This window comes from Vombatus ursinus, unplaced genomic scaffold (assembly GCF_900497805.2).
Source record: "Vombatus ursinus unplaced genomic scaffold, bare-nosed wombat genome assembly UNPS02014798.1, whole genome shotgun sequence".
NCBI lineage: Eukaryota > Metazoa > Chordata > Mammalia > Diprotodontia > Vombatidae > Vombatus > Vombatus ursinus.
Window position 1 is genome coordinate 26750242 of NW_020954576.1, and position 12664 is coordinate 26762905.

At 41.4% G+C, this 12664-nt stretch overlaps 1 protein-coding gene across 2 annotated transcripts in view; it reads right to left on the reverse strand.

The window, feature by feature from the left end:
* Positions 1-12664, reverse strand: part of LOC114050198 (protein cornichon homolog 3) — a 176841-nt gene that overhangs the window by 76893 nt on the left and 87284 nt on the right. The window contains exons 2-3 of one of the 2 annotated variants that reach the window (XM_027871834.1): positions 10415-10483; positions 5221-5268 (exon numbers count right to left, since the gene is read on the reverse strand). In XM_027871834.1, coding sequence (XP_027727635.1) covers positions 5221-5268; positions 10415-10483 — 117 coding nt within the window. The remainder of the gene's footprint in view (positions 1-5220; positions 5269-10414; positions 10484-12664) is intronic. The other variant, XM_027871835.1, reaches the window with a different exon arrangement.

A 12664-nucleotide genomic window follows, 5' to 3' on the forward strand; every position in this document is an offset into this window, starting at 1 on the left:
GAGATGCAGTACATTCTGGGGTGTTTAGGAGACTAGTTCCAAGAAATTTCTTGGAAGGTACCAGTTCCCAGACGGTGGTGATGCTGACTGGATAGATCAACCCCAGTTCTCCCACACACCTACAAGCCTTTGCAATACTGAACCCTCAAGCTCATTCATAAGGAGACAAACCTAAAAAGGACACAAGACACAGGACCAGCCTCACCTCATGATGAGAGGATCATGATGATCATGTAGGCTTTGAAGTTGAAAGGGACCTTAGTTAAGTACCTTCATTTTATAGAGGAGAAGATTAAGACCCATTAATTAAGAAGATTAAGGGACTTCCTCAAGGTCATAGAAGCTATAAGTGGTAGACCTAAGGTTCAACTCTATCCAGCTTGTTCCTCTTTCTGCTATAGCCCGTTGTCCTTCACGCCACTTCCTTCATTTCCCTTAAGAAAGAAGAAGGGACTTTCAAGGTAGAGGTATTTAGGCTCAGGACACCTTACCTTACTGCATATACTGAATGTGTGCTTGGAATTGTGGTTAGAGAAGGGATGGAGTGAAGAATTGGCTTTAGGCAAGAGATAAGTGCCAACTCCCTGGGCTAATGCTAGACGGGAGGAAAAGGTGGCCAGTTTAGAACCATGGACAGCAGCAGGGGGAAGGAAGGGGGCAGAAGGGACCTAGAGAAAAATGGAGTGAGTATGGGTGAATGAAAATAAATCTAAAATAGAAAAAGATTATCAAAAAAGTTTTTTTCTCAAAAACTGCCTAAGACTCAATCTGTTAACTCCATAGGTATTGCAAACTGTATATAAATACATACATGATGGCTGGGCCCCTACTAAATTCACAACCCAGAATGTGGACCTCAAAATAAAGCACTCTCAGGGCTAGGAAGCAGACAGCAACCATTAGCAATGTGCATTCAAACTGGGAGCAGCAAATAAATGATGGAGCAACAGGATTATTACTGCAAAGCAAATATCCCGGTTGACCTGGGCTGTGACTCTGCCTTCCTCATTCCTTCTGCCTCCTGCCAGAGAATGCGGAAGGGGAACCCATTCTGAGTGCCAATAAGAAAACTAATACAGGATTTGGGATAACTGGTTTAATTTTACTTTGCCCAGAAGCTATTATATTGAGTTGTGTGTCAGACCTAAAGAATGAGATAATAAGGGGTTAGAAGAAAAGGGAGAGTGATGCCAAGCACCTCTCTAGGGGAGAACCGTTAGCAAAATTATAATGACTCTCTGGTATATACCTAATTCCAAATCATAGGATTTAAAGATGGAAAGGACATTAAGAATTATCGAGTTCAAAGCCTTTATTTTACACGTGAAGAAAAGAGACCCATAGAGGCAAAGTAACAAAAGTGAGAGGCAATGTGATACAATGGAAAGAGTCCTGGATATGAAATCTGAGAGCCTAGTTCAAATCCCAACTCTACCACTTCCAAGGAGTGTGAGTTTGGGCAAGTCACTTGACCTCTCTGGGCTTCAGTTTCCTCATCTTTAAAATCAGACGACCTAACTACATGATTTCTAAAGTCACTTTAAATTCTGACACTGCCATCTGCTATCTTGATCTTGGAAAGTCACTTAAGTCAATAAACATTTATTAAGTGCTTACTGTGTGCCAAGCACTGTGCTATACAGGACTGGGAATACAAATTCAAGCGAAAAAAGAAAGTCTTTGCCCTCAAGAAGCTAATATTTTAATGAGAGGAGGGAAGGAGGAAGGAAAGAAGAGAGGAAAAGAAAGGGAGAGGGAGGAGAGAAGAGGTAAGGGGGGGAAGAGAGACAGAAACAGAAATAGAGAAAAAGGAAAGATATGGGGAGGGAGGGAGAAGAGAGAGAGAAAGGAAGGAAAGAAGAAAGGGAGAAAGAGAGGAAAGGAAGGGAGGAGAGGAATTGTGAAAAGGGAATTTGAGAAGAGAAGAAAACCCAAGCAGGGACATGGTGAAAAAGTTGAGAAAGGATATGAAAGCAAAATGGAGTAGTAAGCATGGTTGTCCCAAGCATTTTCTCAAAATGGAGGTTCCAGGAGGAACTTAACCATTCTGGACCTCAGTTTCCTCAACTGTAAAATGAGAGGATTGGACTGGATCAATGGTGTGAAACTTTAATAGAAACAGGGTCTCTAATCTGCGTATAAGGATCCTTGCAGTCCACACACTGGACACACCACTGGTGGTGGTGGCGTTGTTTTTTTCTTTTTTTTAATTAAACAATTTATTTATTAATTTTTAGTTTTCAGCATTCACTTCCACAAGATTTTGAGTTTCAAATTTTCTCCCCCTCCCTCTCTTACCCCCTTCCCAAGACAGTGTGCAATCTGATATAGGCTCTATTTATATGTTCATATTAAACATATTTTCACATTAGTCATGATGTAGAGAAGAATTAGAACCAATGGGAGGAACCACAAGAAAGAAGAATCAAAACAAAACAACAAAAGAAAAGGAAAGCAAATTGTATACTTCCATCTACATTTAGATTCCATAGTTCTTTCTCTGGATGTGGATAACTTTTTCCATTGTGAGTCTTTTGGAATTGTCTTAGATCCTTGCATTGCTGAGAACAGCTAAGTCCACCAAAGTCAGTCATTGTACAATGTGGCTGTTACTATGTACAATGTTCTCCTGGTTCTGCTCACTTCACTCAGCATCAGTTCATATAAGTTTTTCCAGGCTTTTCTGAAGTCTACCTGCTCATCATTTCTTATAGCACAACAGTATTCCATTACATTCATGTATCATAACTTGTTCAGCCATTCTCCAATTGATGGGCATCCCCTCAATTTCCAATTCTTGGTCAAGCAGTGTCTTTTTCAATCACATCTGACTCTACATGACTCCATTTGGAGTTTTCTTGGCAAAGATACTGGAGTGGTTTGCCATTTCCTTCTCCAGCTCAGTTTATAGATGAGGAAACTGAGGCAAACAGGGTAAGTGACTTGCCCATAATCACATAGCTAGTAAGTGTCTGTGACTGAATTTGAATTCAGGTCTTCCTGACTCTAGGCCCAGCACTCTAGCCAGTGTGCTGATCTCCACATGCTGACTTAGTTTTAAAATATTTTATTATCTTTATTTTATTGTATTTCTATATTTTATTTTATTAAATATTTCCCTATTGCATTTTAACCTGGCTCAGGCCTCATGGGGAGTGCTGCAGGCCATATGCGGACCAGCGTTTGATACCTCTAGACTCCATACCCCCCAAGGTCCCTTCCAAATCTAAATCTATAATCCTAAGTGGCAGAACTGGGATTCAAATCCGTGTCCTGACATTTTAAAGCCAATGCTTTTTGTTCTGTTAGGAGAGAAGTATCTCCTCTTTGAGTTCATGTAGTAGGTTACTGCTGCCGAATAAATGTACCACAACAGAGAAATTATAGAGGTTAAAAACCTAGGTTTAAAATGCTTAACAGGTTCAAGAGGTAGAAAAATAACCCCAAAGATTAGGATTCTAATGATGCTTTTTACAGACAAAATAACATCAGAGACAAATAATTTTTGACACATAGCAATCTAATACATTTTCTTAAGCCGTAAATTTGAACAAACTTAAACAGCATCATAACTTCATACATTGTTTCCAATGTCTCAGAGCCAGAAGAATCCTTCCACAAATAGCTAAGGCACTTTGGGAAGCTCAAACTCCCCTTTGGCTTCTTATCTGAGGAATGTCAAAAAGTCTTCCCTTAATTTTATCATTCCATGAGTCAGGTTTTAGCCAGGTGAAGTTAATAGTCAGAAGAAACAAACATCAGTTAACCAAATGTTCCAGGACAAATGGCATAATAAAATTGAATAAAAGGAAAATGAAAAATAATCAGCACAGTACTTAACCACATTGCCTCTCCTTGTTATGAGTTCTTCGGGTCATACTTTATGCCTTGATTGGAAGTACATCCATCTGAATGACTTGATTTAGCCTACCTTCACTATGAAATGGAAAATATAGAATTCAAACATCATTAAGGAAATGCCAATCAGTTTCATTTATTTATGTTCATGGTTCACCAATAGACAAAGTACCTTCAGTTGTAGGAACCACAATTATCTTATCAATTTGAAGTAAGGAGAAAGAAAAATTAATAAATTTTCAAATTCTTCCCTTCCATAGACAACTGTCCTCTCCTTCATTCCTAGTAGGGTTCAATTAAATATTTGCTGACCAATCTCTTTCCTTATAACCAATAGTGCCTTTCACATTGTCCTTTGGTATGAAGCTCCAGGAGCTAGTTGTTGGACCTATTGAATACTTTTGGAATCATAAATTTAGATTGAGAAGGGACCTTAAAGATCTTCTAGATCAACCTACTCATTTTACAGGAGAGGAAACCAAAGCCCAAAAAGGAGAAGTGATTTGTCAAGGTCAAAGCAGTAAATGGCAAGCAGGATTTGAACCCAAAACCCCAATTCCTCATCCAGAACTCTTTCTACTAACTATACCACTTTTCTCAGCCCCTTTAACTGAAGGCATAGCCTCATTCTTAATTGGCACATTAGGCATCTATCAGGCACTGTTGTTTCCCACCAAGGTTTAGAAGTACTTCCAAGTTGAAAGTTCCAACCACCATGTAAAGGCTATACATGCATGTACATGATCATTTACTGGCATAAACACATTTACTAAGTTTTGTAGCAGGCAACTCCCAATTCTCATCAGTTCTAAAATCCCATAACCTAGAATAGCCTTCTTTAAATGGCACAGCAACCCCAAAAAGAGAAGCAATTGTGTTACACCTTAATCACATCTTGTGTCCCCAAAGAAACTGCCAATTAATTTCTTGAATACAGTGACAAGTTATAAACACACACAAAAAAACCCCATCTTCTAATCATGGAATCTCTAGGGGGAAACAGGCCTTTTTTTAGCACAAACTTGACACTGAGATATCTACAACAGCAGAGTGAGGCAAAGTCAGTTGCACCACCATCCGTCACCACACAAAGGAAAAAAAGGTTATTAAACCCAGCCCCAAGGCATTTGCAAATATCCGGTATTACCCTGACACTTCGATTGATGGCTACCCCCTTCTAATTAGATTCCCTTTGTCTCTCAAGATTTCCCAAGTGCTGATTATAAGGCCCTGGCTTAGCCCTTTGGGAGACAGAGCCTGAACTTGGCAGGTTGCAAGGTATGTTTGTTCTAAATATCCACCATCTTGCCCGCCCCGTGTGAATCTCACAATCAGAGCCACCGATGTCCTGCACTTACTCACTTTTCTCAAAAGGAAGCAGATACGTTCGATGTTTCTCAGCCGTTCTCTCTGTGAAAGGGCACAGAAGAAAGAAAGGGAAGAGTGAGGTTAGAGTTCTCCTGAAATATCACATGTAGTTAGCATGTACCAGGGGAAAAAGCCATTTGACACCCCCCTCAAAAAAAAAAAAAGGGTACCTAGTAAGGTTAAGTAACTTGCCATGGTCAGAATGGTAAATGGCAAAGTCAGGATTTGAACCCAGGTCCCCCGATGACTTCGGAGTTCTCCCAGATTGAAGTCACACCCAAACCACACCTAGATTTAAGCAATATGTCTGAATCATATTTAACCAAGCCCATCCCCATAACCACATACCCAATTAAGAATTTTTTTTAAGGTCAGTGGCCCATACCACATGGATCAAGTCAAGTCAAGTTAACAAGCATTTATTAAGCATTTATTACTGTGTGCCAGGTACTTTGCTAAGCACTAAGGATAAAAGTACAAGCAAAAATAAAGACAGTCCCTGACCTCAAGGAGCCAACATTCTAATGGGAGAAGAAAACACATAATGGAGAGCTAAAAAGCAGGGAAGAGGGTTCGAAGGAAGGTACTCTAACTCTTGCATGGTGGCAAAGTTGGAAGAATAAAGCGCGGCTGGTCTAGGCCATTCCTCAAAATGGAGGTTCTGGGAGAGATTCCCCAATAGGAGAAAGGAACCACAGAGGCAAAGGGAGAAGGTGGCTAAAGCATGGAAGCAATGTCTAGAGAGTAATGTATGACTGGACTGGGCGCTTCCTCAACATGGAGGTTCCAGGACCGCAAACATTTTTCTCTATCTGTTGTTTTCTCTGATAGTGAATTTGTTGCTTCAAATATAGTTCAGAGAAAAATATCATAGGCTTAGAGCTGGAAGGGACCACAGAATCCAACCCCTCTTGTTTTACATATGAGGAAACTGAGGTCCAGAAAAATTACATGACTTGCCCATAGTCACACAGGGAAGAAGTGACAAAAGTAGGATTTGAACTCAGACCCTTTAACACCAAAGTCAGTGCTCTCTCCACTATACCATGCTGCCTCTTTCCTTCTGTGATCTTGAGCAAGTCATTTTCATTCTGTGGTCCTGTTTGCCCAACTGAAAAATGAGGGGGTTAGACTAGATCAGGGTTTCTTAACCTGGGGTTCATGGGTCCAGGAATAGATTTCAGAGGATCCATGATTTTTTAGAAATATATTTTGAAAACTATACTTCAAACTAATTGGTTTCCTTTCTGTTGTATGTATTTAAAAGTATTCTTCTGAGAGGGGATCAATAGGTTGTACTAGCTCTGTCAAAAGGGGTCCCAAAAGAAGATTAAGAACCCCTAGACTACAGCCCTTCTAGATCTAAATCTGCCTATATATGAAGTCTTCTGCTAAGTCCCAAGGCTTCCAACAGATTCCCAGTGCCCTGCAGTATCAATGGTGGACTGCCTCTCCACCCTCCTCCAAAATGAAGAATCCAGGTCTATCTCCCTGGCGCCGCATGCGCTCTTGGGAACTAATTGCAGGGCCAACATCACTTGTCTCTGAAGATTCCTAAGGCCTTCAGCCTGCCCAGCCTTGGGGAATTTCCATTTGACTATCTCAACAAATTAGAAAGAACAGGGTGTGCCAAGGCTAGTCTTTAATGCAGAGCAAGTTCCCCTGCCTCTTAGTTTTAACCTTCAAAAGTAGGAGGGGGGAAACAAATCAATCTATCCTTTAAATTAAATACCCATAGACTCAGACTCAGACTCAGACTGAGAGTCTCTTAAGAGATCATAATTTATCTCCAAAGTCTGGCTCATGGTCAAGTGAAGAGGCCCTGAGGCAGAAGAGCAGGCAACACTGGTTATAATGCACTCACTGGGTGGCCCCTTCATTTTCTTGCAGGAGTGTTTCATAATACCAGATGCCATCTTGAGTATCGCTGTGCTACTTGCCACAGTAAGTTCCATAATGATATGGCAGAAAGAATATTGGGCCTGACTCCAGTAGTCAGGAGATACCTGGTTTTAGATTCTGTCTCTGACGCTGACTAGCTATAGCACCATGGCCAAATGATTTAATCTCTGTGAGCCTGTTTCCTCCTCTATAAAACAGGCATGATATCTGTAGCATTTGCCTCAAAGGGTCGCTGTCAGAAGCAAATGAAATAATGTGGGTAAAGTACTTTGTATGCCTTAAAGCCTATATAAATGTCAGCTAGTTTTATATAAAATGATTTGGTTTCCATAGATTCGATAGTAAAGAGTTTCCAAAACTGTTCTTTAATTAAATCATGAATATAATGACCCCTTTTCTTACCTCTTATACAGAGGAGATAATCAACATCAAGACAATTAAGGCACACTCACAACAAAGAGAAGGAGCTCAGGGTCTGGTTTTTGTTTTCATTTCCTTTTTAATTTAATTTATTTTTATTTTTCATATTTATTTTCTCTCCCTCCTACTTCCCCTTCCCAATTGAGATAAAGGAGAAGGAAGAGAGGGAAAAAGAAGAGGAAGAAGAAGAGGTAAAGAAAGAAAAAGAGGAAGGAGAAGAGGAGGAGAAAAAGAGGAGAAGGAAGAGGAGAAGAAGAAGGAGAAGAAGAAGGAGGAGAAGAAGGAGGAGGAGGAGGAGGAGGAGAAGGAGAAGAAGAAGGAGAAGGAGAAGAACAAGAATAAGAAGAAAGAGGAGGAGGAGGAGGAGGAGGAGAAGAAAGAAAAAGGAAGACAAAAAAGTAATAAGAGGAAGAAAGAGGAGGAGAAAATAAAAGAAAGGAAAGGAAAAGAAAAATAAAACCTTCCATCTCATGGGGAGGGGAGAGGCAGACAAAGAAGGAAGTGGGGGGGAGGCAAAAACCAGGGCAGTCTTCCTTCCATACCTGGGAAGGTGCTTATCTCAGGCTCTGCTTGGCACAGAGTCTAAGACTTAGTACTTCCCTGAAAACCTTTGAAGCTAAAATGGCTTATCAAAATTCACTCTGAAGCTCATCAACCTTTACTGTATCACTTTATGGCAATGACATAAGCCAGATGCTACCAGTGCATTGTGACTCTGGCCAAGTCACTTTCCCTTACTCAGCCTCAATTTCCTCATCTGTAAAATGGGAATAATAAGAGCATCTGTCTCAAAAGGTTGTTGCAAGGATCAAATTGAATCCCATAAAGTGCTTTGCAAACTTTAAAGCACTATACAAATACTAACTATTATTTTCCTATTACTATTATTAATCATTAACATCCACGCCTCAGTTACTACCCACTAGTAGTAAGCTCTAATGAATCCTTTCAGGCCACCCAGATACCCTGCCCCCATAAGCACCCTGGTAGCTTAGAAGAGTTAATGAGCCTCCCACAGGATCCAATATACCACCAGGGAGTACTGAGAAAATCTAGCTCCCTTTATTCTCCCTACTAATTTAATCTCTGACTGAGGACACTTTCCCACGGACATCTGGGGCCCCATTTATCCTTTCAGATGCCCCAGGCTATGCAGTGACAAAGATACCTAAATAATAACCGAAGAGCCCAGTGGAATTTTTGTTGCTGTCAGAAGGCTAAGTCAAGCCCCAATTTCAGTGTTACACAACCTTAGCAAGCAACACTCCCCAGCTGCTTTTTTGTTCTCCAAAACTAAGTGAATTCCCACTGGGCAAGGAGGCCTGCCTTCACAGGAAGGTACCAGGATTTCACCGAAGACTTTTGCCTCCATAGGAGGGAAATAGGCTGATGATTTGGACTAGCATCTTCACCTCCTACACCTACACACACATACACACACTTTTTTTTTTCTAGGTTGGAATGGGGAAGGCACTGGACACTTTAAGTGTATTGCTTTTCAATTCCAGCCCTGATATGATTAGGATGATGAAAGTTCAGGCATGGACTGTCTGTCTCGGAAATAGATTTCATCAGAATTGTTCAATGGAAGCCTCCTTTCTCTCATTCCAGGGCACCTCTATAAACCTGGCTCAGACACAGGTCTGTGTTAGTGTTAGAGCAGCAACACTCAGGGAAATGGAGAGCATCAGTGAAACCCTATCAATTGTTACAGACATGGATTACCAACAGAGAGCAAAGGGGAAAGAGGGAAGATGAGAAATTGGTCATGAGCAACATTTTACTGAGCAAAAGGTCCACAGAGTATGTGCTTCAAAGGGAAATGAAAAATAGTTCCAATCTGCAACAGGAAGCTAATATGTAACATTTGGTTTGAAAGTGGTTTGGCTATGTGTCATCGGTTCATAGAAGGATCTGAAAGAGATATTAAATTCAACTCGTCCAAAAACTGAATTCATCCTTCCCTCAAAACCTTCCCCTGCTTTCCTAACTTCCCTGTTACTGTGGAAGGCACCACCATCATTCTCTCAGTCACCCAGACTGGGGACCTAGAAGTCATCCTTGACCCTTCACTCTCTCTCACCCTCATTTTTGTTGCCAAAACTTGTTGATTCTACCTTCACAACATATCTCAAATATGTCCCCTTCTCTCCCCACTTCATAACCTGGCTCCTTTCTACCTTTCTGGTCTTTTTACCCATTACTCACCTCTAGTGATACTGACTTCCTTGCTGTCCCTCACAAGACATTCCCTCTCCCAACTCCAAGCATCTTCACTGGTTGCCCTCCTCCCCTAAGCCTGGATTGTTCTCTCTCCTCATCTCTGCCTTCTGAGTCCTCTAACTCCCTTCAAATCCCAGCAAAAGTCCAACCTTCTGCAAGAAGCCTTTTGCAAATCCCCCTTAATGCTACTACCTTCCCTATGAGATTATCTCTAATTTATATCTTCTTTGTATAGTGCATAGTTGTTGTACGGTGTGTTTTGTCTCCTCCGTTCAACCATGAGCTCCTGGAGAGCAGAAACTAGTTTTTGCCTTTCTTTTGTATCCCTAACATTTAGCACAGTGCCTGGCATGCAGCAGGTACTTACTAAGTGCTCGTTGGCTTATTGACTAGATTTGACCTTAAAAATCAGAGCCTTGATTTTTGAATTCTCATCTTACAAAGGAGGAAACTGAAGTCAAGAAAAGGAAAGTATATTGCCCAAAGGGACACAAACAATCAATGACAAACCAACTCTTAAAAGCCAGACCTGTTGATTCCCGGCCCAACACTCTTACCCCTACCTCCCACTCCCTCTAGCACAGGTTGCTTGAATAACCTTGTGCAACATCTCTCATTCCAAGCTCACCTAGTTCCTACTCACCGCATGAACAGGGTTACACTGGTCTATGGGGCTCTTGAAATCGGTCCTTAATTCATCAAAGGCAATTATCTGAAAAGAAAAGAGGAGAATCAAATTAGTCAGTGGCAAACCTAAGTTACTTATTAAAGCAATGGATAAAGAATCTCTTAGAGACAACTGTCAGCTATAAACTCTAAGATAGAGTAGACAGAGTGGGTGGCCTTGGTGCAAATCCTATCATCCCTTATGGTGTGACCACGAGCAAGGCCCTTCACCTTTCTAAGTCCCAGTTTCCCCATCTGTAAAATGGAGATGCTGTTGACCTCATTAAGCTGAGGCTGAAAGGAGATAATGTAATGTAAAGCACTGTATATAAATGACAGTTATTATCATGTAATTATAGGATGGGAGATAAAATGATTTACACTAAGCCTTTCATTTTACAGATGAGGGAACTGAGGCCCAGAGAAAGGAAGTGATTTCCCCAAGGCCACATAGTAGAAATGGGCAAAGTGAGGGAAAGGGAAGCAGACATAGGAAGTAAAACAACATCTAGCCAATGCTTTCAATGTCTTCCCCTATGAATATTTCACAGGAGCTGCTAATAAAAAAGCAAAATAAACTATTCTACATTTCACCTCCCACTCCTTCTCTATCAAAAATAAAGTAATACCAAAGGCAACAGCAACAAACCTTGCTAACCCATACATTGGTTTATCTAACCCCAGATCACTAAGAGTTGGCAAGACAGACTTCTCCACTCATAGTCCTAAAGACCCTTCTGGATGTTGACTGACACCTTCTAAGAGAACACTGATCTCCTGGTTGAATAGCCTCCTACCTAGGCCATATCAAAAAGAAAAACTGTGTTAAGTGACATTCTCTAGGCCATTGAAGGAGTTAAGAATAGGCCTAAAGAAAATCAGTCAAAAGGTGCTTATTAAGCACCTACTATGTGCCAGTCACGTGCTAAGTGCCAAGGATACAAAGAAAGGCAAAAAGAGTCCCTGACACCAAGGAGAGTACATTCTAATGAGGGAGGCTTCATTCCCAAGTCCTCTTCCTAAACCCTGGTTGTTTTCTCTGCCAAAAAAAAAAAGTGACTTGTAATTCCAAAGTGGTATTTGGACAGCAGGCTCCCTCTCTGGAGGCTGAGAAGTCATTCAGTTGGAGAAAGCTGGAGAGATATTTTTGGGGCCATTTTACCCCAACAAAATGTCATCCTGCCTCTCTATGAATTACTATAATCAGCTCATCCCCAGGAGAAGTGATGTGGAGGGTGGAAAGAAGACTGACCCCCTGCTATGTTCTCTCCTTCACTTCAAGGGCAAGCACCAAACTCTCCCCACCACCACCACTCTAGCCCCTGTGCATATGACAGACCTGTCAAAGTGATGAAGCTATAGCTCTATTATCTTATGTGTTTTTCTATCAATACATGGCCAAGAGAGAAGCCCCAAAAGATGTTTTTGGAAGGGACTGGTTTTCCTCTCAGCCTACCATATAAAAAAACACAAAGGAACAACAACTTACCTTCACCCCAGACACATAAACACACACACACACACACACACACACACACACACACACACACACCAAGAGACAATCATGCTCAATATACTTTTTTATCACATATCCTTCTGGCTCTCAAAATTTAACTTTACCAATGTGATTGCCTTAGATAGTAAGTTCCCTAAGGTCAGGAACCATATGTATATTTCAGGCTATTAAACATAATACCATCATTGGTGTAAAGTCCACTGGAGAATGTGCAATCTCTACCTGCCTCTCTACCATCCAAATGTGATGGTTCTTGTCTTGTACAAATGCCACCAAGAGTGGATTGTCCTGGCAATGGCAGCTGGTACTTGTTGCTGGTAGGGAGAAGCTGTGGGCCCCAGAATCTGTGAATCTGACAGCTTGCAGTCAGTGCTAGCCCCAGGGCTCCTGACCTTGAGTACTGGCTAGAACAAGGCCTGGGGAAGGAGAGGACTTAAGCACAGAATTACAACTGATGCCGATGGGCAACCCTCACAAAAAGGCACTTACTAAAGGCTTTCTGGTGATGGTGATGACATTATACACAATGAGGACAAGGGCTTTTCCCTCAGCCCCAGGTGTTACTCTCTGCTTAGTGCAAATTCACTAAAGTGTCACAGTCACAATCTCCAAAATGGCATCTGAGGTCTGGTATCTGGTACACAAGTCAGAAGACCTGGGTTCACATTCTGCCCCACACACACTTACTTACTGGCTGTGTGACCCTGGTCA